This window comes from Drosophila teissieri, chromosome 2R (assembly GCF_016746235.2).
Source record: "Drosophila teissieri strain GT53w chromosome 2R, Prin_Dtei_1.1, whole genome shotgun sequence".
Classification (NCBI taxonomy): domain Eukaryota; kingdom Metazoa; phylum Arthropoda; class Insecta; order Diptera; family Drosophilidae; genus Drosophila; species Drosophila teissieri.
The window spans coordinates 17,041,309-17,067,412 of record NC_053030.1 but is presented as its reverse complement, the minus strand read 5'-3'; the positions used below and the strand labels follow the sequence as shown (position 1 = coordinate 17,067,412).

General features: G+C 45.1%; 3 protein-coding genes across 5 annotated transcripts; 1 reads left to right on the top strand and 2 right to left on the bottom strand.

Annotated features, from left to right (window-relative positions):
* Positions 1-407: 407 nt before the first annotated feature.
* Positions 408-25,866, top strand: LOC122614969 (GTP-binding protein RAD). Of its 3 annotated transcripts, none has more exons than XM_043789763.1 (9): positions 408-922; positions 8,811-9,315; positions 17,125-17,241; positions 21,244-21,558; positions 21,634-21,722; positions 23,509-23,689; positions 23,829-23,962; positions 24,123-24,227; positions 25,000-25,866. In XM_043789763.1, exons 2-9 carry the CDS (start codon positions 8,952-8,954, stop codon positions 25,144-25,146), a joined length of 1,452 nt encoding a protein of 483 aa, XP_043645698.1. In that variant the 5' UTR covers positions 408-922; positions 8,811-8,951; the 3' UTR covers positions 25,147-25,866. The 3 variants fall into 3 exon arrangements, with proteins under 3 accessions (XP_043645698.1, XP_043645697.1, XP_043645699.1); XM_043789762.1 differs by lacking the exon at positions 408-922 and adding an exon at positions 15,616-15,769 and having other exon boundaries at positions 8,965-9,315; XM_043789764.1 differs by lacking the exons at positions 408-922; positions 24,123-24,227 and adding an exon at positions 15,616-15,769 and having other exon boundaries at positions 8,965-9,315.
* LOC122614971 lies at positions 9,704-11,223 on the bottom strand. The gene has a single exon (XM_043789766.1). The coding sequence runs from the start codon at positions 11,123-11,125 to the stop codon at positions 10,142-10,144; it is 984 nt and encodes a 327-aa protein (XP_043645701.1). The 5' UTR covers positions 11,126-11,223; the 3' UTR covers positions 9,704-10,141.
* Positions 11,264-12,573, bottom strand: LOC122614970. The gene has a single exon (XM_043789765.1). It carries the CDS (start codon positions 12,474-12,476, stop codon positions 11,382-11,384), a length of 1,095 nt encoding a protein of 364 aa, XP_043645700.1. The 5' UTR covers positions 12,477-12,573; the 3' UTR covers positions 11,264-11,381.
* Positions 25,867-26,104: the final 238 nt, after the last annotated feature.

Below are 26,104 nucleotides of genomic sequence, written 5' to 3'. Positions count from 1 at the left end.
CCACATTGCCACCCAATTTCCAGCCACCACCTAGCTACATAGCCACCCACTTTTCGCTACCTTTTGCCACCCTTTTTCCACCATCCACCATCCTTGCGCTCCATTGATGGAACATTCAAAACAAAGTCAGCAGAGACAGCCGAAGATAAACAAAGCAAAGTCGTAAAGAAAAAATACAAACAATCCAAATGGTGGGCAAATCGAAGGGTCGAATGGAGGGGAGTGGGTCGTGGGTAGGGTGTGAGTGGACAGGCAAAGGCAATGCGCTCGGAAAAGCCAACGGTGACGTGGCAGAGCTTTTCCGTGACGTCACAGTTGAAAGCACCGAGCCAACTGCCACACAGCGAACCGAACCCAAACGAACCGAACCAAACCGAACCGAAATCGCTTCAAACACTCGACGGCGCTCGCACGGATCGGATGTGAAAAGCGGTTGGAAAATCGCCCTGCGCCTCACGTATCGTTTCGTTTTGAGTTGGAAAACCCGCGTTGGGAAACACCACAACCTAAGAAACAACAAAAATAATCAAAACAATATAATATACTCAATATATACAGTGTATGCCGGCGATTGGTACACAAGTTTAATGGTGGAAAATATATCTGAAATCTGAAAGATCTGAAAGAGAAAAAATTGTATGTGCTTGTTTTCGGTTTCGGATTCACTTCACATTATCTAAAAATAACGGCAAACAAGGAAAAGGAGAAGTGAACAAGTGCAAAAAATTATCTCGCTATATATAGGCATAAAGTGAGCCGCCATCGCAATTTTCTTTTCATACCAATTATCGATCAAATACATAAGTAGTGCCGCCAACCTGGAAAGCATAAATTTCCTGGATGGATTCTCGTCGAGTTTGGTGACCGACCTGGAATTCGATTCCTGCTGGGATAGTCAGAGGTGCCAACAGTCGGAAAACAGGTTTGTTTTGATTAATTAAATGGCCTAATTGCGATGTCGTGACCCAAATAGATATTTTACCACAGAAAAGTGGAAGAACCCTAGGCGAAAGTGTCGTGTGGCCGGGCACTTTTTGCGTTTCCGGCTGCGGTTCGATTTGTTTACTTAATTCCCACCAATTCGCAGTGCCATTTCCTTTGCCCGCTTTCTTTTTGGGCACAGGATAATCGGAAAAACCTTAAAGAAGCAAAGAACCAAAAGACAAAAAACAACAGAAACAGAAACAACAGAAAACAGAATCACTCATACGCCGCGTTGCCCTTTTGCCTTTTGCATTAAGTATTCAACGGCCAGAAAGTCAGCAGCCTCCATCGGTTTATGGTCCTCCCTTTCGAAATGGTTTATTTGAGAGCGAATTCTTTGGGGTGCCATAAAGCATTCGCTCGCTGACGAGGGGGACCTGCGGGAAATTGCTAAATAACAATCAATTCGGGCAGTGTAACAAAAGATAAATGGATTTCCGACTGCAAACGGCAATGCATGAACCTATACAGTAAAATAAAATAAAATAAAATGAAATAAAATTTAATCAGAAGTCATGGAGTACAGGATCTGCCGGTATATTCCCTGTAATCGAGCAGTAAAAACTCCGTAGGGACAGGAAAAGCCTTTAAATGGTGAAATAAATTTAGAGAAAAGCCCCGGGGAACGTGGAGAGAATACAAACAATTTGCGGCTAAGTCAGCGTAACTATGAATGCAAATGGAAAACTTGATGGAAATGTTGTCTTCCTAATGCTTTCATAATTAAAGTGCCGTGTAATTCATTTTCATGCTTTTCGCCCCCCTTTTTTTGTGTGAACTTTGGCCATTAGTAATTACATTTCTCAAGAATTATGTTGCATGTTTGTTTCTCCTATATTTACTATATGCAGTTTCATGTTTGTGAAAACTCATCATTCGGTTCTTGTGCTTCAAGTGAAATGTCAATGCACTGCTGAAACATTTGTCTTAATAGAGAAAAAAACCATGTAGACCGACTGGATCAGATAGTATTAAATTGCTGGTCACTCGCAATCAGCGAAACAAGCGAAACTGAATGGAGCAAACAAAGGGCAGTTATTGCGGGCAATCATTAGTGATACAAATCGCCGCAGCAGTTCCCCGGAGATCTGGAACCTAATCAGGACACAACCATGACCACAATCCTCATTTGGCGGTGGGCGGGACATCGCTGTAGTCAGAGGGAAAAACAAATGTGCACTGCAGTGCGGCATTTTGATTTCAATTCACTGTTTTTCCAATGTGTGTGCGACTCGATGCGACTGCTCCTGCTCCTCCACCAGCTCCTCGTGCTCCTCGTGCAGCTCCTGCACCCACTGGCCCCAGGCCAATTAAAGCAAAGTGTCTGGCTCCATTGGCACGCGACTTCCTGGCCACGCCCTGTGGCAAGGGATCCGCATGGAGTGGAGCCACCACTGCACCCGCATACAAATGAAAGTTGAGGCACGGACTGCTTTTATGGCAAATCAAATTAACAACTAATTCCATTAGAGTTTGAGCACGAGCCACCAGCACAGCACAGCCACCACTAATTGCAGAGGTAGTTGGCCGAGGACGCCTATCTGCTCATAGCCAAATTCGTAGCTCTTGGCCGAAATGGATTGGCCAGATTGCCCCGGCCACTGGGGGCAAAAATATTCCAAATTCAATTAAAAGCTGCACCGACTACAACGTGGAGTTCGGCCCATCGAGAGAGAGTCCTGGGAACAAAGGTGAGTTCCTGAAAGCGTTTTGGCCTGCACCTGGCACATCAGGCACATCGGAGGCAAAGGACCATGCTGCTGTGGCTGGAGCCTGAATCTGGCTTTCGACCAGGTCGCGGCATTGTCCACCTCCACCTGGCCATCCCATTATCCAGTTTTATACCCACAGCCAGCACTTGGCCCCAAAAATGTCGTCGCCCCTGTCATTGCTCTTTGGACTTTTTACGCCCGGAAAAGCTATGAACATGACAGCTTCGTGTTCCTACTGCTGCACTGGGGCGAAAAGGGTTGTCGTAAGTGGGAAATACAATCATTTATTTACCCGCCTACATGGCACAAAATACTCCAGCAATAAGTGTGATAAAAACGGGTTAGCCTTGCCCAATTGAGTTAAATGTTACTGGTTTTTCACCGTGCATAACTCCAGTTTTACTTTAGCAAAAAAACGTGCCAGTGACAATTGGGCAGCAAATTGGAGTGGGAGCCAAGTGGCTGGCATGTCAGTGAAGTGGGGCGCATTTCCGCAGAATAAACCCCCTTCTCAGCCAGACACAACTAACGAAAATATTTATGCACACACTTAAAATGCTGCCAGCGGCCAAAGGCAACCAACAGTACATAGTAACCCAACACAAACCCAAACCCAAACCCAAACGAAAGCAAACCGCATCGAAACGAACAAACAAACAGCAAATGCGAATAAATTCCTGGCTGGCTTAACTTTTTATCCATTTTTCTATGTATTTCCCTGGCGGCAGCCACTTCCATCCACTTCCTGCATTCAACCCAGTTTACTTTGATGGACATTGAGAACACTTCCTTCAGGATCTGCCCAGTTCTCCCTCCTCGGGGCACATAATTGCAAGTGTCTGGGTCAGCAGTGTCCATGCAAACAGAATGGCATAAAGAGTTTGGAAATCAGATGGATGATTCCATTGATTCCAGTCAAACAGTTTTGAAGGCAGCCACGGGAGTAGAAGTAAAATTGTGTCAGCCAAGAGGTTGGTCAATTTTGCCACGATCTGCGAAATTAGGAGAGATTAGCTGAATTCCATACGCTTGAATGTTTTTATTACCTTTTTCTTACAGTTGGTTTTATTTAACTGAGAAAGCGTAGCATAAAGTATGTGTACCCTGCTGCCAAATATTTCTGGCTTTTCCCTCTCAATTATTCACTTGCAAAGGCATTTTTCAGTTGGCTTAGCAGATTTAACAAAAGAAATTCCTCAAATGCTCGAACTGCGAAAATCCAATTCCCGTAATAAAATCGAACAAAGACCATGTGAAATCAAATGCAAACCAATTAGGGCCCACGGGTAAGGGGACACACATCCAAAAAACAAAAAAAAGGAATGGAGAAAGAAAAAAGGAAAATCGTAAACTTCCTCGATTTATTTCCGGGCCAAATTGCCGCTGAGCAAATGGCAAATGCCTAAGGACATTTCCCGATAGTTAATTATGACACACACTTCAAAGTGCCGTATTTATCCTGTCGCAAACTAAATGAAGTGAATTTTTGTGTAAACATCTGTGCCGGCGGCCAGACTCTTGGCTTGATTTGAATCTAAATTGGGAATAACAAGCCATGGCAAGACCCCAATGAATGCCACTTGAAGTAAACAGCGGGCGGCAGCCAAAGGTGGAATAAACACGTTCTGGCACAGTCAAGTATTTACACACACACAACAACACACCCAAACACACCCCCACACACACAACATGTGTCATAATCACCGTAAAAGACGTCGAGTTTAAACTAAACAGACAGGGATTCGAGGGAGCTGCGGAAAATGGCGGTGGAAATCTGGCGAAGAAGACGGCACATTAGGCGGCATAATCTGCCCTTGAGCTCCATTTTGCCCAACGATTTGGAAAATCTTTGTAGCAAAGTAAATTCCCCAACAGATTTCACTCATTCTCCTGCCAGCAATCCCTGTTTATATTCGGGGTCCTCATCGATTTATCGAACATTAAACACGAAATCAAAGGGAAAAGCGGGAATGACTGTTTGGCGGCCACTTGCGTGAAGGAAACTAAATGAACATAAACTAATGTCAAGCTGTTCGGAATGATTTCCTCGGCGGTCAACTGAAAACAAATAAAATTGGATGGGCTGAAGGAATTTCATCGTGATCTCTGAATGATACGCTTCTCTTGCTCTTTTGCTCTTTTTATCTTTTCTAAATCATAAAAATTCTTCGCACGCTTAGTCGCCGCTGTCAGGTCCAAATGCTGGATAATTTATTTAATCATTCAAATTTGTTTTCATTCGAGCAGTGAGACACAGAGAGGGAGAAAATGAAATAGCTCGCTGCTAATAACATGCTGTCCCATTAGTGCAAAACCAACGACAACGTGGCGTATGCGCAATAAAAACTTATTTGCTTTGCTTTTATTTAGCTCATTTGCGTTGACACGCTGCCAGCGAAAATGCTCATAATGAGAGCTCTATGCCAAAGCTTGGCCCGAGATCTCAGCCAGAAAGTGCTCCCACTAGCTTTGGATTAATGTCACCAATCAGCGGCGGGAAATTAATAAGGCGACATTAAGAAAAAGAACTCAACTACTCCTGACCCCCCGACCTTTGGGCAAAGCCAAGCCGGCACCCTGTGACCCGTTGAAATTAATTTTGCAGCAACAGGTGTTGGCCATGAGCATAAGCAAATAGCAAATACCCCCGATGCGATGAGATGGGGCTCAAAGGGAAACATTAAACAAACGCTGCGAACATCCACTGACAACGACACGAGCTGCCCTGCCACACGGCTAACAACATGGACACCGACTCGGACAAGGACGTGGATGTGGACGGTTGATGTGGATGAGGATGTGGACGGGTGGACGTGGACATGTTGAAGGAAGCCGCTGGCACGCCAAACAAACTCGCACACAAAGGAGGCGTGGCCCAAGGTCATCGCTGGACAAGATGGAAACAAGCGTTTCCCGGGGGAGCAAAATGTACGCATTAGTTGGCTAATAGGGAACTGCATTTTATAGCAACTTTAATGTGCCTTAATAGCGAGTATTTCACAGATTTTCCCATGGCTCAGCACAAATAATCACATTAGCTGCATATGTAGTTTGCATGTATAAAACAGACTATGCATTCGGACATTTGAAATCAATCCGTTCTCGACCGCAAGCAGCTTCCATTTAAATCCATTTAGTTTGCAGTTTCAGCTAACTGCTTTTGATGGTTTCCCCATTGTTTTATTCAGGTGCCATGCCAGCCAACTAAAAATGAACCAGCGAAACAATTCGAGTTTCATTCAGGATACACCGCTGCCATATACGCGTTATCTGTTGACACTTTATCGGGGATTTTATTTATTTTGTTTCTTCTTTTTTGGAGGGGTTATATTGGTAGGCCGAAGCAACCATTTTTTGGGCTTATTTCTGTGATAGCTTTGGTTGCCTGGAACCAGGCGCAGCTGTCATCATTGGCCTGATTAGCCGCGCACAGAAAACACTGAAGCGAAAATATTCATGTTAATAACTAGCAACAGCAACAGGCCAACCGATAAGCGTAGGAGCGAAGTTTTGGCCATAAAGGCAAATGACCACCCAGCGCTCCACTAATATGGCCCCGAAAATATGGCCAAAGTCTATGAGCATAAAAATGAAAAGTAATGGCAAAACGCATGGCGTAGCTTTAAAGGCGAGTCCTGCCCGTTTACACCAACTACCTACTCTTCTTCCTGCGGCCAATTAGAAGGACTCACACGCACAGACACACGCACACACACGCACTGCTGTTGTTGGCCAGAAATGCCAGTGGCATCAATTGAATGCAAACAAGGCGAGGAGCCAGTTCCATTTGCTGACAAAGGATTCTTCGAAGACGGCGAGGAGGACGACGAGAACGACGAGGACGAGGACGACTTCATCGCCATGTGGCCTGGAGTTTCATGCACGACTGAATGGGTCAGCAGCTGAAATCATCATCAGCGTGCCCATTTCGCTTTCCCTTTTCGTGTGTCCTGGTGATGCATCGCTGGATTCTCGGATTCTCGGTTTATGTGGCAAATCAAGCGTAAAGTCGCACAGAAACTGTTTTGCAACCCTTTAAAGCTGCTTTAGTCACAAGCTGGGGTGGATTTAGCCGCGTTTTAGCTGCTTTTGGCCAAGGTATACATAAAAAAAGAAACGCTTTAATATGATGTAACATATGATGTAACACGAATCCTTGAGCAAATATAGGTGTTTTAGGAATTCCCATAAATTTAGATTTATGCATTTTTAGAGCACCCATTCTATCCACCCTTTTCTCTCAGTGTCGCGTTATGCTTAACTCAAGCTGTTCTCGCATATGCTGCCGCGTTAAAGACATTTTCAAGTTTTGTATTTATTCTGCTCCCTTTTCACCCCGAGTCCTTTGCATTATTTACTTGCCAGGGACTTGGCCCGAATCCGAATCTTTTCTTCCACTAAGCGCGAAAAAAGGGTGGCTCGTATTTTTTAATTATTTATGTTTTAATCATTCGCACAAGTTGATTACCAAGCAGCAGGACCTTAAAGCCCGTCGAATGAACGCGGCCAAAACTGCAAGCTCATCAAGTTCGCTTGTCGGCGGCGATAGAGTGCGAAAAGTGTCCTGGATGCACTTAAGTGCCAGTGCGGATGAAAAGATAGCGAAAGCGTAATTCGATTACTGCAATGGAGGAGAATGGAGGCGGACTACGGACCACGGACTACGGACTGGCGGGCCACATGGAATAGGATGCCCCGGGTCGAGTGGCTAATGATGCATGTCTAAGGAGCGAACAGGATGCCTAAATGGATTACAAATATGTTTTGATTGGCCCGCCAGCTGCCTTCGCAACCGCCACTCCAAAGTCCATCTCATCGTTTGGGGCTAAATTCAATTTCAGTTTCCTTGCCTTTGGGCTAGTTGAGAAATGGACTTAATTTCGCCTCGGGAAATCTTCGCTGGCAAATGGAAATTAGTGTCTATTAGAACTCGCAGTCTGCAGTTTACGTTGCGCATTTAACTTATGCGAACTCTTTAAAGAAAATTTTTCCGCGCCGTGCCACTCGAAACTTTCCACACTTTCCACACTTTTATTTACATTTCAATTGTGAAATGCCTTTCTCATGGGAAACCATACGAACTCTTTCGAGTTCGACATGTGGATGATGTGATGCAAGGGTTAGCAACTGTAGCCAATATGAAGAGTTTATTTTTGGACCACGGGGATTACGTGATAAACGGACAAGATCAAGTGAAGCCAAACAGCGATTTGTTGTGAAATGAATGGAAAGAAATCTGGGCAAAATTCTGGGAATCATTTATCAAGTGCTTAAGCAAATAAATGTGTTCTATACAAAATGGGAAGTGAACTATGGCTTAGAAACAAGAGGGCTTACCCATAATAAATTGTTGTAAAAGGTAAGATTTAAATGATATGATAAAAAGTCAAGTTATGAAAGTTACAGAGGCTGCTGACAAAGTCTAAACTAAGTAAACTGAAAACTTTGATATACTAGTATAAAAACAAAAAGTTAATCCAATTTTGCCGGTATCAATCAACCAATCAGAATGGAAAACCCCAATCGCCTGCATAACCAACGCACACAGCAGTCATCTAAGCCTTTATATAACTGCGATAGAAACCGCAATACCCAAAGGCTTTTGCCCCTGCGTATAAATTTCAAATTTGTTTTGTAGCAATTTGTCGTTTTTGGGGTGTCCACTGAAAATGCGAATGGGCTCTGGCCAACTACCGAAGCTGACCCACTTTTCAAGAGACGCGTGAGGCACGTTTAAAAATAAATCGAATGGGGAACCGAGGGGGGATTGGGCAGATTGGGGAGGGGAATGGGGGGTGGTTGGAAAAACAAACAGAGGAATTTTATGTTTAATGGCTGCGGGCGAAATGAAAAATCACACAGCAAATTATGTTGCATGTTGTTACACATCGCATCTTGTAGAACGCAGATTCTATTCGCTTTTCGTAGCTCACTTTTGCTTTTCAACAAAATATATATTTACATATATACCATTTCTTTGGGTTATTTCTGTAGAACTTGGTCACGTCACGAGCGAAAACCAAATATTCGAGAAAAAGTGTAATTTTTAATTTGAGAAATTCATTTAAATGTTTTGTGCATTCGTTTCATTTGCTTGTCACGGTTTATTTGCAGAGTGCACCACAAACAAACAAAAGTCACACACCATCCCCAAACTCAGATTATGAATTATGCAACAAAGCAACATCCACAGCAGCAAGTAGCAAACAGCAAACAGCAAAATAGAGCAACTAGAGCCACAGCACGAACTGCTTAATGCACACAAGTAGCAACCCCATAGACTTGACCAAACTCGTTACGGAAAAGTGCCGGAAAACACAGCTGAAATTTCCCAGGAGTCGGCCAAACGGGGACCAAAAACTCACCGACTCACCAACCCACCAACTCACCAACTCACGAACTCACCATGGTGGACGACATCTCGCCGATGCATCATCGGATGCAAAAGAAGACGCGCAGCGCCTCCATTTGCGCCACCGGCGCCAGCATCGAGACGGTCATCCATGGGATGCCCGGCGCCTCCGGCAGTGCCACGCCCGAGGGCGGTACGCCCGGCTACCGGCGACGCCGGCCGGCCACGCGCTCCCAGAGCGCCCGCATCACCTCCGGCGCCAGATCGGTGAGTACGCGGCGTATACGTAATGCGCCTAGAACATTAGAACCTTAGAACATTAGAACGTTAGACCGTTAGAACGCACTGAAGCGGTACAAATTTAGCATTAGCATTTGCATCTGCCCGTCGCGCTGGCAAAAGTTGCTTATTTATTTATAGCTTTCAATAAATGCACGTTTTTTACTATAAATACGCGACCAACGTCGACTCTCCGTCCATTTGGTAGTCACGCACATGCAGATTGCCATTTGAACAATATTATAATGTCTGTTTTAATTTTTAAAGAAATAAATAGAAATTGATTTTCTGCAATGGTATTTAGAGCACATGGGTTCCATCTATAAAACAAAAAGCATATCTGTTGAAATAAATCATTCTAATATTTTATTTGTTGGCAATGCAATGCAATAGCTTTGCACATTGGAGATTATAATGCTCAAACGCTTTAATCACGAATCACATTTATAATTTTAAAGCCAACTTGAAAGCCTTGCGAGCGGTTGAAACTTCATTCGGTTAACCTGACAACAAATTTTGAAGTGTCCCACTTGATTTAAGTGAAAACTTTAGCTTAGTTTTAATTAATGTACTTTGAGTATCGAGTACCTCCGAAGAGAGAGCTGCATAACCATCGGCAAATCACTTTGAAGTTTACTCGGTAAACAACTCCAACTTGCGTGCCACAAATATTCAAGGGGCATGCGGATAACTACATTTCCGCACACATTTCCGAGCAACGGAGAACGCAATCACGTGCACTTAACCCGTTTAATTGACTGATTTCAATTCGAGTTCGTCTAATTGGAGCTGCGAGGGTCCATATCAGCGTACATTAGGGTAATATGCAGAGGGCGCTCATCAGCTGATTGGTTAGAGTCCGTTCGTGATGCCGGCTGGAAACGGCCTCTTCCACGACAGAAGCCTCCTGACTCAGGCTGGTCGTAGTCTTCGCGCTGCCAACTGAAATTTTCCGTTCCAAGGAAGCGCTTTCCCGCTTCGAGGTCTGCGCCTCGTTCTGGGCCATTCTCTCAAACCTCCTGGCACAGCGCTTCTTCTTGGCATGGTTGATATATGCATCGGACTGATCCTTGACCTTCTTATGGTGCTCGCTCGGAGGACACAGGGGCTGCGGCCGCAGGCACTTGCAGAAGCTGATGTTGTGCAGAAAGTACTCGTCGAAGTCCTGGTCGGGTTCCAACAGCTTCATGTAGTCTTCCATCCTGTTCAGATCCAAGGGATCCAGCAGACGGGCGGCGCAGTCCAGCTGAAGGTGTCCGCTGTAGAAGTAGGCGAACAGCTCCTCCACCAGATCGATGTAGAACTGGATGGGCTTGTGGAAGGCGTCGCCCAGAAAGAAGGGGCTCTCCTTGTTCAAACGCAGCTTGGCGCACTCTCGCCGGAAGGCCAGCACATACGGACGCAGGCCTTGGATGGCCCAACACTGGTTCTTGTTGGAGCTGGCTATCACCTGGTAGTGGATGTAGAACTTGTTGATGATCGCATCATCCGATTCGATCTCGTAGATCTGCGGACACGTGCAACTGGCGTCCAGCTGCATGGTGATCTTGTAGCGCTGGATCAGCTGGTGCAGCGTTTCTGCCGCGATCCTCTGCAGCTCCAGCTCCTTCTTGTAGCTGTCGAAGTAGGTGCGGTACTTCTCCTCGATCACCAGCAGCACTTTGATCACCGTCTTTTGCATGGCATCCGAGATGTTCAGATGCCCGACCGCCAAGTTGGCCATGCTCGCGGTCACCGTGCCTCTGGACATGAAGCTCTGGTTCACCATCAGTTGGTACAGCCGATCGCGCATTTCCATTTTCGGTTTGGTTATTGTGTGGTTTTTGTGTGTTTTCTAGCAAAACCCGGAATACGTCCGTATGACTTGTAGTTCGACGACGAATGTGAAATCATATCATCCATACTTTCAATATGAGAAAAACAACTAGATGGATCATTACCGAGGCAAAAAAAGTTGATATAATTACAAAAAATGTCGAAACGTAGACAATTTACTAAAATAGATTACTCCTCTTATGAAATAAATGTACCAACTGGTTGCAAAATTTGAAAACTTAAGATACGCCGGAATTGAGAATTTGAGGGTTCACCGACCATCTGAGTACGGAGTCCTTAAGCGTTAGTTCATGGCGGTTGTTGGAAAACGGATCCTGGTAGACTTCCTTGGTTATACTGATGATAGACTTCTGACTGCGACGTTGGTGCACAGAGGTGGACCTCTTCAGCTCCCTGCCGTTGCTCTCCCGCTTGTCCCAGTCCGGTTCCTGGCCAGTTTCCATGGCCGACGTCTCGCTGGGTCGCTGCAGCCTAACCATGGACTTCTTGCGATCCAATAAATTGGTTTCGGCCTCGGCCATCTTCTCGCGCCGCCTGGCACAACGCTTCTTCTTGGCCTGGATGACGAAGGGCACGTTGAGATCCTCGGTGACCTGCGGATACTCGTAGGCCGGACACCTGGCCGGCATTCGCAGGCACTTGCAGTAGCTCATGTTGAACTTAAAGTAGTTCACAAAGTCCTCATTGGGGGCCAACAGCTTCTGGTAGTGCTCGATGCTGTTCAGGTCCAGGGGATCCAGCATCTGGGCTGCGCAGTCGAACTGCACGTGACCAGTGTAGAAGTAGGCGAACAGCTCCTCCACCAACTCCATAAAGAACTTGATGGGCTTGTGGAAGGTGTCCCCCATGATGAAGGGGCAGTCCGAGCTCAGGTCCAATTTGGCGCACTCTCGGCGGAAGAGGAGCACGTAGGGGCGCATGTTGTGGATGGCCCAGCTCTGGTTCTTGTTGGAGCAGGCTATCACCTGGTAGTAGATGTAGTACTTGTTGATGATCGCATCGTCCGATTCGATCTCATAGATCTGCGGACACGTGCAGCTCAGGTCCACCTGCGTGTTGATCCTGTAACGCTGGGTCAGCTGGTTCAAAGTCTTGGCCGCCATCCGCTGCAGCTCCAGCTCGTTCTGGTGTTCCTCAAAGAAGCTGCAGTACATCTCCTCGATCGCCACTAGGATCTTGGTCACCGTGTTCTCCAGGCCATCGCTCCTATCCAGATTGAGGATCGCAAACCGGGCTACACTATTGCTAACCGTGGCGTGTGACGTGATGCTTGAGTGGTTTGTCAACCGCTGGAGTCGATCGCGCATTTCCATGATTAAGTAGTGTGTTTACTTGAAGTCCATCCAAAAATATAGAAACCGTTCGACTTATGCGTCCACCTATGTTGACTGAAAGTGAAAGGCCTCCCGATTTATTTGCAATTTGTATTCAAAAAATCTGAAGTCGCTGACGTCTCCAATTCAATTGATTCGCCACCCATCCGTCCGGGGAGCCTTGAATTCGAAACACTTGCAGTGCGGCGTGTGAATTGAGTTATATCGTGGCGAAATTCAATTTCATCGGACTGATGGTTGTCTCTCGCACAAAAGACTTTCGCCACGTGGCGGCATACGCTGCGTATGAGTTTTCCTGGCTGCGGGGCAGTGGGTGTGGTTCCACACCCAGTTGGAGCTTCCAGTTCGCAGCTTCTGCTGCTGAATATCCCTCGCTGGTGAATCCCCCTTTTTTGCTTCTGCCGACGACATTATTAGTAAGCAAACGAGGCAACAAAAAGCAGCCATACAGCCGTGCATCGTGCTAAAAATGTCGTTCTCATCGCCCGAGATGCGCCACGAGCTGGTAATTTATATAGAAAAAGTTTCCAAGACACACACACACGCACACACTTGGTTTCCCGCCTTCCGGGGGCGGCATGTTCTCGGTGGGCGTGGTCGTAATGAGTTCGCAGCTAAGCAAGTGAGAAGTTTATGTTTGGCTACTATCGACTACTGAATACCTGGTTTCAAAAAATCATTGCCTACATTTCAGCGCTTAAATGCACATATATGTAGGTACATATATGTACATATATGAGTTATATTGTAAACTTGTTTAAAAATCCATATAAAAAGTGTTAGTACTACTTAAAAAGTTACTGCTTTGTCTAACCAAACATAGAGGGTATTAAAAGCGAGGTATGAGCTCTGCAACGACTTTTGTTATGGGGAAGTAAACTTGGAGTACTCACTGCCATGATGTCCCAATGTCGATAAGTCGCTGGCACTTTTCATCTGCAGACGCAAAAGTTTAATGAGCAGATGCCACAACAACAGCGAACCCGATGAAGTCGCATTGTAAAGCTATTTTCGCATTGCACGGCATTCTGTGGGCCAAAGTCAGACACATCCCATGCAAATGGTAGACAAAAACCAACAAATAGCCAAAACAGACATAGAACAGCCACGAATAGGAAAATATTTGGAGACTGTCGGCACAAAAGTTCATGGGAGGAAAGGAAATTGCAGTCTTGTGTGCAATCAAAACTTTAAGCAGTAGCAAAATAAATTTGCGAGCAAAATAGAAAATAGAAGATGTATGTGCATTGCAGCAAAGTAAATTTACTCGTATGATAAAAGTAATGCAAGCTTTGTGGTATCAATTTTAAAGACACCAATCTTTTGGGTAGAAATCTGTCTTATCAATTTAAAAGTCAAATACTATCCGTCTGTCTGGGAAATGTGAAATTAATTTCGCATTTTAATTTAATTCCCTTTCCGCGACGATGTGAAGCGCCGCAAAACGGAGCGCATTAAGAAATAAATTATCCGCGCTGCCCCAGAGGACTAATTGGGGATTAAGCGGGTACAAATTGAAGACTCCGCCGGAGGACATGCCGCGGAGCACCGCATGGTCAATGAACTGGCGTCAGGAAGCAATTAATTTCTGAAGCGAGAAGCCGAAGTTCCATCGACCAGCCGAGCGACCACTGCATCCGGATGGATCAGATGTGTGGGTCGTAATATTTGATTAAGCCGGCAAAGTAGACCAAGCAAACATTTGGCCAAGAAGGAAGAGCAATTACTGGTCACGAGAGCCCATGAAATGCCAGGATAAATGCACACATACGTACATACAGTCCGTAGTTCGTAGTGATATATCTAAATATGTGTGTGTGCGCCGTAAAAAGCGCAAAAGAGCGGCCACTAAATAAACAAGGAACGCTTACACTGACAGCTCGCCTAATGGCCGCCCCGCCCACCTAAGCCACACTTCCTGCGGATTTGGCGGCTTCTGCCGGGCCCTCCGCCAACTGACCAGCAACTCAACGTGGCCCAGATCCCTGGCCACTTGACAGCCGACGCCACGTAGCAGGCGCTTCCGGCGTGCCGTTCCTGCAGCGACGAGGAAACCTGGTGCCCGCACAGTGGCGGCATCAGCAGGGCTTTCAGGGGATTAAGATTCCTGATCACCGGCAAATTCAGGACACACAACATAACTCAATCAAGCATAAAACAGATTTTATTGGAAAGAGTACAATTTTGAAGCTCTTAGAAAGAACATCTCTGTGAACAAAATTAACATTAGATATTCCAAATCAATGCAGAAATAAATCTGTGAGAATTGCACAATTTATATTATGAAACACTTCTAAGCTTTTAAGCAATTAATCCAGTACCTATAACATTCTCCCATTAATTAGAACCAAGGGCATAAGCGGCGAACAGCCAACTAATTGGTCCCCAACACCCAAATCATATTGTTCGCCCTCGCCCCTGCTTTTTGTGGGCCAAGGAAAACGGAAGTGGCTAACAAAGTTGGCCGTTTTGCCGTTTTGCATGCGGCTATGGCAACCTAAACCATGGCTATAAATATATCGCCCTCACACACTGGACCAAAGAAACTGAACAAGAAGCTTACATCGCCGGAACAGGTGGTGAAATTAGTTTTCGCCCCATCGTCGACAGGCGTCCAATGGAGCACCGCAGAGCTGAGGCCGCCTGACAGGCACTTGGATGTGGCATGAAGGATTTGGAACAGGCACCCTGATTCACCCGGCTCCAAGTGCCTGAGCAGGAAACTTTTGCGGCGGGCGAAACAAGCGTTGGCGCTGATTGCATTTGGAGTGGCCAAGGCGTTTAGCCTTGACATTTGGGGGGGATTTACCCCTGGCGCTCCTCGAATCGCGGAGGAGAGTCCTTCCAGCGAGGACGAGACAAGCCGATAAATTATGCCATTGGCGGCGATGGCCAAGTGATGGCCAAGTGATGGGTGGGCGTATGTTTCACCAAAGGACAAACAAATGCAATTTGATTTGTGTGTCCGTCTGCGACGGAGAAATGCAATTTAATTTCGCAGTCAATCGGCAAGGGCAGTCCATAAATCACAGCGATTGCCTTCGGCCGCCTTTGATAGATGCGCCTGTATGTATATATAGTTTCCCCCCGCTTTAAAGACACTCCCACCCACTTGCAGGTCCGCCAGAAGACGAAGGCGCAGCAGCAGCAGCAGCAACAGCAGCACACGCTCCAGGAGACCCGGAGCTACTGCACCAGCGAGCCCCGGCTGAGCGAGACGGAGACGCCTCCGCAGCGCCGTAAGCTATCGCAGCGGAGGCCACAGACGCACGGTGAGTAAATTACGCCGGAGATAAGCAGCCACAATTGCGGTGAATAGCTTAGGAACCCAGTGGCTTCAGTTGGTAAGATGGTAAGCTGGTGAACTTCAAAATTCCAGTACTAAGGAACTTTGTAGATAACAAGATTAGGTAGTTTACTCAGAAGGAGTATAAAGAAAACCTCAGTAAGATCTAATAAGTTTGGCAGTTATATTGCTTTAGCTCTTTTTTGTCCTCTTGAATTATGCTTAAAAGCAATCTGGAACAAGATATTTGAAATCTCTGGCTGTTTCCTACTTAGCATGAATCTCCTAAAACCAAAAATGGCAAAGTGCTGCATGTAGCATAGCATTTAGAATTTGAAACTAAAACGTATCACTTAGTTTTTTCCACAGCTTTTATACCACTCTCCATTAGTCTGCGCTAGATGCTTGTGCACAGTTCACTAGCAATTCGACCGCACTTGTACATAAGTTAGTTAAAGTTGTGGCTTTTAATGGCCGGATGGAGCCATCAAAGCGGCGAAACAACGGCAACAAATTAGCCAAGTGCTGAGCCTGATCTTTTATGTGGCATAAACTAAGCTCTCAGCCAAATTGCTCGCAGCACGAGAGCAGCGGCGATGTAAAATTGACCATTAAGTCCTGGTGGCCAAAGGAGCATGGGGCATCCTCCTGGAGTGCAGGACTTTAAGGCGAGGTGTTGAAGCTGAAACAGTTTGATTCGACACACTACGAGTATACTATGGCAGATGGTAGTTTCATGTGGCCCTTTGTTAAGTAGCTTCCAATAATGTTGATTCAATTAACGTGGCCGTTCGATGAACTTAACCATTGACCCAGTTTACCCAGTTTACCAGGACAGCAAGTGAGCCACAGCTACCACGTGTGTGGCACTTCTCTCTGTCAACTCGACATGGGGAAGCGGAAACCATTAAAGCTGTCCAACTGTCAGCCAGCTGGAGCAGGGAACACTGAATCAATAATGCAGCAGGTTTAACCGAACGGATACTCGCATATTCATCCCCGGTCGGGTTTTGCGTGCCAATGTTTATTTATATATTCAAATTGTTGTTTTTTTTTTCATCACTCAGCACTCTTGACAGGAATCATAGAGGAAATATATAAATGTACTGCAAAAATAGCATAGCATATATCAAGGAATTAAGATTCAAATATTGTTTTAACAAACTCAATTAAAAGTGCATTTATCATCATCATAAGAATCAAGTTTCATCTATCAGTGTATGTGAGCTACCAGCGCCGCTGTCATTTCATTTTAGTGCATTTGTAAATTATTCAAACTGTGCAGCATGCGCCTAATGGCCGAACCTAATCCCTAATGCAATCCACATTAATCTCTTTCAGCACACAGAAAATCGAACGCCTTCCTGGACGTGCCCACCATGAACATGCATCACCTGCGCGTCAACGACGACGACGAGGATGTGGACAGATTGCGCACTTTCAGCGCCTCCAAGGGAGGTGAGTTCGCCAGCTCGAGGAGCGTAACAAAGGAGGACCACTGAGGAGCATTTATTAATTTCGAAATTGAAAGTCAACAAAGCCCGAGGGCCTGATGACTGGGATTACACATCTTAACAATGCGGCCATGGGTTTTGGGTGGAGGCCAACAGGGATCTGGGAACAGGGATCTGGGAGGTGGGATGTGGGAGGTGGGAAGTGGAATCTGGGAGATGGGATCACGCACATCATCTTGGGGACACACGATACACCAGACGGCATAAAATTATAGTTTCGTTCCGGGACACGCAGCGCAGCGCAGCAATCCTTATTGAAATCTTAAAAGGCTGTTACCCGAAGATGTTAAGGACATATCAGTGGCACTAAATGCCACTCCGCATAGAATATGAATACCCAGCCGAAAACACACTTGCATACATATGTACACTCACACACACTCAGCGAACCACATAGTCCTGCAAAGTTTTGCCATTACATATGTACATATGTATGTGTGCGTTTTTTCCTCCCTTTATATTCTACATTTGTGTCACGTTATTGTTACACATACGCACTGTGTGCCATCGCCCACCAACAACCCACTTACAGTGTGACTCGGAACTGTAAGGCACTCCGGTTGAAAGTTTGAAGATGATATCTCGTTCAGAAAGTTTGCGACAATTTCAAGTGTCTCAAATTCAATTAGATCGATTAGCCAGCTTAGCTGCATGGCTCACGTAAATTTGTGATTATCAGCGCATTAAAGTGACTGTTGGTTCAGTAAAGTATAGATTAACTGATTGATTTAAAAACCTGAAGACGCAGGTATGTTTTACTCACAAGTGTTCCTTTTGGTAGAAAAAATCCTTTATTTCTCTGCTGTCCTTTAGATAGGTGCTGAGCTTTATAGTTGCTTCTTATCCCGCCCTCGCAAGGGTTTTGCATCCATGAGTGCATGTCAGACTTAAAGTACGTGTTTAAGCTGAATACGGAATACGGTAAACGGAGTACGGAGTACGGAGCAGGGAGTACGGAACACTTGAGCAGACATGACAGGAAACAGACGACAAGCCTGCGTACCAACAGCACGAGGTGTCATAACTTAGTCATGAAGGAGGAGCCGGAACCATTTGACAGACGCAGTTTAGGCGGCAACTCGGGATACGGATAGTTGCGAATAAGTGTGCATAAAAAACAAAAGTCTTAAAGTAAACTTCAGATGGCAGGATTGTCATGTAAGTTCCTAATAAACGTCTTTGCCAATTTCATTCAGACATTTGAAAACCTCTCGAAGAATCAAAGAGCAGATGCGAAAAATCACCAATTAGGTGCCTTAAATTTAAAAACAAGCTGCCAAAGTCTTGCTAAATGGCACCTGTTTTAAATACCACGAATGCCTAGTGCATGATTGTTAAATTCTATCAAAAGGCATACCTTTGCATACCTTTCGTTTTAAAAATTCAAGGGACATCAAAGGGTATTAAAAGTTCCCCCCAAGGCGCTGTTTAACTTCTTACTGCGGCCGAGCAGCGTCCCCAAATGCAGTGCATATTAAAATTCAATGAAGTGTCTGTGTTTGCTCAACTAAATTGCTTTCGAATATCAGTGGAATGCCCTGTAGTTGGTTGGGCCACGAGGTGGCAGATTTGCTCTGCGGCTATCTCTTGCCAGGAGTCATGTGCGTTCATTTAATTAATTTTAATTCGCTCAAGATGTTTGTCGGATCGTGTGGGTAAAAGGGAGCTGTGCCCATCCATCAAATATGTACGTTTACGCTCGCCACGAGTGGCAAATTTAAAATGAGCCGGCGGAAAACTGACAGACCGACATTGAATCGAATATGTTTTGGGGTTGGGGTTGGGTTGATGGGGTGATTTGGGTGATTGTGTGATTTGGGTGGTGTGTGATTAATTGAAATGCCCAGGCGAGTGTCAGTCATCGATGGCAGCCACCAAAGTGGCCTGAATGAGTTTGCCATATAAATACATTTCCACACAAGAGCCGCCAATTGTCCTGTGCGCCAGGATCGAATTGTAATTGAATGAAGTGGCGATATATATTTGCATTTTCCCCTTGATATTTGCCAGCGTTTTTAGCCAATTGCGAAACATTCGATTCGATTGTGTATAGCAGTGGGTGTATGTATATTCGCATAAACAAAACGAGTCTGACCTTGGAGTCGGTTAATCATATCTCAAAAGTGGCAGCATATGCGAAATCTCCTGCCACACTCGCCCCACTGTAAATCAATCAACAAATAAAATGTTCGATTTATTTTCTCAAACAGTTATGCCCCCGAGCAAACAAACACTTGAGTATGCTCCCGGGTGAAATGAAAAGTGCTGAACCAACATCAAAGACAAGCGAAACGAAAACGTTTGTTTGAGCAATGAGGAATCGAGCATGAGGAATGGCCAACGAGAAATCAGGAAAATGTGCTGCAATTACTCCAGAGATTAGTCAGTCTTCAATTATAGCCAATGGCTAAGAATAACTATGAGCATTGCACACATATATAGCTATGTACATATATGATGTGAGAAATTTCACAAAACTAAATCGCTATTTTTATGGCCGCCCGTTTGCACCTAGTCCAAATGAATTGTTTCCCACACGCGCAGTTTCCTAATCCCCGATGCCCCAGAAATGGGAAATTGGGAATATGGCCACCCAAAATGGTTTTATGGCTTTCCAATGATGACGGCCCATTCACGTCCTCCCCCCCCACATGTGTGTTCAAATATAAATGTTTAGAACGGTTTTGGCAATTAAATCAATTTGCAAAATTAATGACCGCAGATGAGGAGCGAGCAAATGCCAATGAATACTGAAAAGTCTGTGATGTATGTTACTATATATACATACATCTACATTTTCGCGCGACGGCTAAATGCAATACGGCTGGCAATAAATCTATTTATGACATTTCAAACGTACACAACATACACTTGCATCCACCGAACAAATCGGACAGTGTCGGCGTTGCATATATGTATGTTTGCATGTACAGACACATCTGAGTTTGCGGATTGATACATATGCGTACATCAACCGGCCTGAGGGATTACAAATGACAATGGCCGCATGTTGCTCAAAGGCTCTTGACTCGGCATCTTGGTTGGGTAATACCTTTTCGGTGGGGCATCATCCCTATGTGGGGCAGCTGGGTGGAAGCTGGGTGGCAGGCGGAAGGGTAAAGACAGATGTGCGGATTATATCTAGATTTATACGGCCTTTGTTCGGTCAATCTACTTGTTATGCCCTCGGCTTTGTTATTAAATTACGTGTGCGGTTTGGCCACAGCTAAGCAGCACGACTATCGAGCTGCATTCAATAATTTTATCTGGATAATTTGATTTCGCATATTCCTTTATTTACTATAAATTGAAAATCAAAAATAATCCGTAAACAATTTATATGACTATGCAAAAAATTGGCTTAAATTCATTGGAATATTTTGCGATTGCCGGAACAACGCAATGGGTTAAAATAACCATTACGCCTTGTCCCACATCATATTCGGTGTTCTTTTAATTGTTTAATTATTGTTTAAGAGCACATTAAATGGCTCAGAATACTGCCATTAATATTCATTGTATATGCGAATTATAATGTAAATATTTGGCATTTATGTGGTGCAAAAATGCAGGAAACATCGCTTAAATGTCTGACCGAAAAATGGGTTTTTCTAACTGTTGGCAGGAAAACCCAGACAGACAGGTCAGCGGGAGGGGGTGGCGGTGGGCTGCTTTGGCACAGATGACACACAAAAGGCAGATTAACCATTGTTGATGTGGCCCTTGCGGCCAGAAGCTGTAATTTCTGCCGCGGCTACGTGGCGTATGCGCAACGAGTCGCAAAGTCAGCGCACGTTGCACATACGCCGCGTATGACAGGTGGACTAACAAAAGTTTCCCACATGCAGCTGGAATACGAAATAGATGACGCTTTTCTTTTTCAAGCAGTCTCACCGAGCTTTGACAACTCTCCACTGTTCTCTGTTCCCGTTTCTGTTTGCCACAGGTATCATCAATCGAGGCGACTCCTTCCGTCGCCGGCGCTCGAGGAGCAACAGCCTGGCTCCATCCAGTCCCATGCACACACGCAACGGCGTGGGCGGCCTGGGGGGCGTGGCCGGGGGCGGAAGCAGCCTGGGACTGGGCTGCGGCTACAATGGCGGCAGCAGCAGCAACGGATTCGGAAACGCCAATGCCCAGGAGAACCATCAGCCGGTGGAATTCTATCGCGTCGAAATGCTGGGATCCGCTGGTGTGGGCAAACAGGCTCTGGTTTCGCAGTTCCGCACCTCGGACTGCATCAATGCCTACGATGGACCTGGTTAGTGGGAATGATGAGTTTGCCATATGTCAACTGAAACTGTAACCAGTGGCCCATTAAACTTGTTTTTTGCAGAATGCGACGATGCCGAGCAGAACGTCTCAATCATCTTGAATGGCACCGAATCGGAACTGAAGTTCCTCACTGGCAACCCAGAGAGCAAGGTAAATCATTTGTCAAGGGACCAACAGCTTTTCCTATTTGTGTTTGGTAATTGCCGTTGAATATTTCAACATTAACTCGCCAGACAAATGAGCCTGTGTGTGTCCTGGCAACCGGGATTTACCCAGGGGAACGGGTAGTGAATTGCCAACTATGCGGGCATGAATTGCGTAAAGTGAATTAATTACAGATGCAAAATGAGTTGCTGAAATGCGAAAGGTGGTCGCCCACAATAACAAAGAGGGAAAAGCTCGGAAAGTCGAGAAAAGAGTACGAAAACTATTGCAGAAAGCTGCGAAATGCGGTTAATTATGGCAAAATGCACAGAATGCTGGAGGCTGCCTTGAAATTTAAGGAATTCATTTCAAATCCTGCCAGACAGGCGCCATCGCCTGCAACCAAAGCAATTTACAATCGTTGTGCACAACAAAATGGGGGAGAAGGGGGGAAAAAAGGAGCGGCCAGCGAGGAAAGTCAAATACAAGTACTGCGATTTGAGCCACTGTGCAATCGAAATGCCAAATTGCTGGACGATTGCCAAATGGCCGACGGGGCCGTTTGCCGCCGCCTTTGAGGGTGGCAAACAATACAAATGAACACGATAATGATAATTATAATCGCCGATGACGATTCCGTTGATGGTGATGGCGATGGCGATGGCTATGGCGATGTTGATGACGACTCGGACTATGAGGACAAACAAAAGGAAATGGCAACAATTTATCCATTCCAGAGTGCGACACAAGAATCAGCGAATTAAAGCCAAGGCGCTCGTGCATGGCGCCCAAAATGTTGTGGGAAAAGCAAATAATAAATTGCTTAAGGTCTGACCTTAAGCCTCCCGAGCAATCCCGAGCACCTTGACTCCAAGTGCCAAGTGCCAAATTTACAAATGGCGGATACGGATGCGGATGTGCCTGGCGTGGCTATTTGAGCCACGGCACCGGAAGCACCTTGGGCTGGAGTAAACCTGCCGACGTCACCGCAGACAAAGTGTATGTATGGCCAAAGGTGGGACAGCTGAAATAGCTCAGGAAAGTGACTTTTGCCCAGAAGAGGCGAGTTTCTAATTCAAACAAAAGTATAACACTGAACCCCGATATATTACTACCTATGGAGTTTTAAAAAATCGCTGATTAAGGTCTCTAAAACTATGCAAAAAGAAGTAAAAAACTCTTTGGATAAGTTTAAGAGTCCACTTTTATAGTTAAAAGTTTGGCCTAAGTGCACTTTGAAATGAAAGTGTATTAAAGCATGTCGCTTTAGCGCAACACCGTGAACTGTTAATGAATAAACGCATTCGCACCTTAAGGAAAAGGAACATTCGAAGGACCTGGACGATAGAGCCGTCTCGCTGACCTGGTAATGTATGGGCCAGATAAGTGAGCATCATTAAAAGTCTGGGCGAGTCGGAAAGTTTTTCCCAACGCTCGCCACGTTATTGCGATGCCAAGTGGCCATAATTTTAATTTTTACGAGCATAAAATGCAAAAGTGCCGGGTAACAAAAGGAAGCCTGCACGGCGGTGGGTGCGGTGGGTGGGTGGAAAATGGGGGCTGGCTTCAGTCGAGCTGAATGGATGCTCGACTTTTCGCTCAACGCCTGCACTTGACGGTGCGCAGTTAAGAACTTTTAATTTCACCCCGACTGGGCTGCAATAAAACACGGCATTTAATACTTTCGGCAGTCACGGCATAGCCTGATGCCCTGAGAATGTTGTAAACTTGTTGAGTTCCGTGTTTCAATTGGCTCGTTTGCTTCTCTTTGCCTGTTTTATGTGCTTTGCAGGACGAACTGGAGCAGGCGGATGCCTTTCTGGTGGTCTACTCCTGCATTGACAAGGAGTCCTTCACGCGGGCCAAGCAGATACTATCGCGACTGCAGGACATGGACCTGCTGCGCCACCGACCCATCATCCTGGTGGCCAACAAAATTGATTTGGCCCGCTCACGCGCCGTTTCCGCCCAGGGTGAGTATTGCAATTAGCCACAAACGACCAAGTCGTTGCATTCATTTGCATCGTCAATTATGTGGCGTGACCTGACCGAATCCGTATCCACCACTCCTCCACTCTGCTACTCTGCTACTCTGCTCTGCTCCACCCGTAGATGGCAAATGTCTGGCCTGCACGTTCGGAGCCAAGTTTATCGAGGTCTCCGTGGGCATCAATCACAACTGTGACGAGCTCCTGGCCGGCACGCTCACCCAGATTCGCCTCAAGAAGGAACACGTCCAGCTGCAGGTATGTCCGACATCCAAAATGAAACCCCAGAACAAGAACAGAAAACCCATAGGTCTAGCTGTAGCTCTCTATAGCTCTAGTTAGCTGGTTGGCTAGTTGTACTCCCATCTATCTCTGTTTTTGGTGTCTTGTAATCAATGTACATCGATCGCTTTCGCAGCTTAATCCGAAAAAACCAAAAGATAAAAACAAATTTAAAGAAAACACAAACATAGAGACTGTAGAAACTGATAACTGTCTGACTGATCTTAAAGCCCACGAAGGGGTAAGTAAAACTAAATGTACCCCCGACTTCAAATCCACTTATAACTACCCGCTATCCGGACTGAATTTAATCGATGTTTAGTGTGTTCTTCAAACCCCAACCCGTAATCGAAACGAGCATGATGTTATAGAATAAAATTAAACCCCATATAACCTACTTCGTGTCTAAAAGAATATGGGACCAATTACTTTTGAAGGTTTCTAAGAGTATGACATTTTAATCCATGCATTGCGATGTATCCTGAAAACAACGTTTTGTTTTTCATAACATACTTTTAGGCAAAACCATATAAACTGCACTTACAAAATAATGTCCTTTTAGACACTTTTTCTGCGAAATCCAGTAATATCTAAGCCAAACCTCCCTGTTTATGTGTTGTTGATTGTATTCATAATATATAAGCGCCCTGAACTTTGGCCAAAAGAACTTCTGCCCGTTTGCCAACAAGAGGAAAATGTGTCAAGTGTCCAAGAGTATAGAAACTATTTCAAGCCCACTGCCAAAAGTGTTTTGTTTGTTTGTTATGTATTATCCTGTGCCCACTCCCAGAATCCGCACAAAGGACATGAAAAATGCAAACTTCAATTGGCGCCCGAAATGGAATAACCACACTGCAGGGCCATAAAAATGCAGTTGAATAGAGAGCCAAATGTAAATAAACCGAAACATAAAGCCCAGCTCGTAACCCTCCTCCCACCCAAGTGATACCATTGTTAATTAGCGAATTCGTAGAGTAGATGTGATTTATCTAATATTTTACCCCATGTTGCAGGGACCGAGGGATGCCAATTCGCCGGCGCACTGGTACAAGAGCCGCAGCGTGATGCTGGCCAGCATGAAGGCGCGCCAGATGCTCACCTGGATCCTGGGCAAGGAGGACTCCAAGTTCAAGCACTGCGAGAACCTGCAGGTGCTCTAAAAGGGGGGAATCGATCCAATCTATAGGTCTATATGCTTAGCGGCTAAGTGTGTTGATACCTACGAGTATATGTGAATATGTGTATAACCGGCGGGAGCAGGCAGAAAGCTTTATCTCTAAGTGCTACCAGATGGGCTCATCTAATATGTAAACAGGTTTCGAGATTTCGAAGCTCTCCAATTCGCCTGTAAACAGCCATTTGCATACCCACGAGTGTGTGCAGCCAGCTATTAGTAGTGTCTAACGTAAGCCTGATAATCAAAAATTAAATCAAATTTAATGTAAAACATGGGGACGTATGTATAACGCTTGCAGCGACTATGTGTATGAGCAACTTAATGGAACCAAGCAAAAGGAGCAAATCCACAGATTCTAACTAAACTTAACTAAACTAAACTAAACAGAGAACAACACTACTTATGTACTTAACTAGCAACTTTAGTAACTTTTCTAAGCCAGGAGCGAGTAGGGGGAATATTTTTCATAAGCTGGCTAGCGGCTTAGCTGTTTACAAGCAGAGTAAAGGTGTGCAAAATGTTCCCAACAAACAGATTTATATATATATATATGTAACCGAAGAGTAACGATTTTCGTATAAGATTTACATATATAGAGTATGTGTTAAAATCGGGTTGCAGCACTTTGTTATTTTCGTTTGCAGCAGCTTAGGGAATTCTTACAGGGAGTTAGCTAGCTGCGTAGACACATTTCAAATAATAAGAAAAATAAAAATAAATAAAGATAAAGATAAAGATATAGCCCTCGATGAGTGTCCATCGTATATATATTTATATTGTAGAGTTAGAAGTCAATATTCTTTGTGTCTTCCTTAGTCAAATATGTATGTGTGTGTCGGTGTGTTTATATTAGGAATCCTTCCAAACAAAAATAGTGCAATGCAAGGAATTCACGTGTCCTCCACAAAGCCTTCAAGTAAATGTGCTCAAAGTGGAAACAT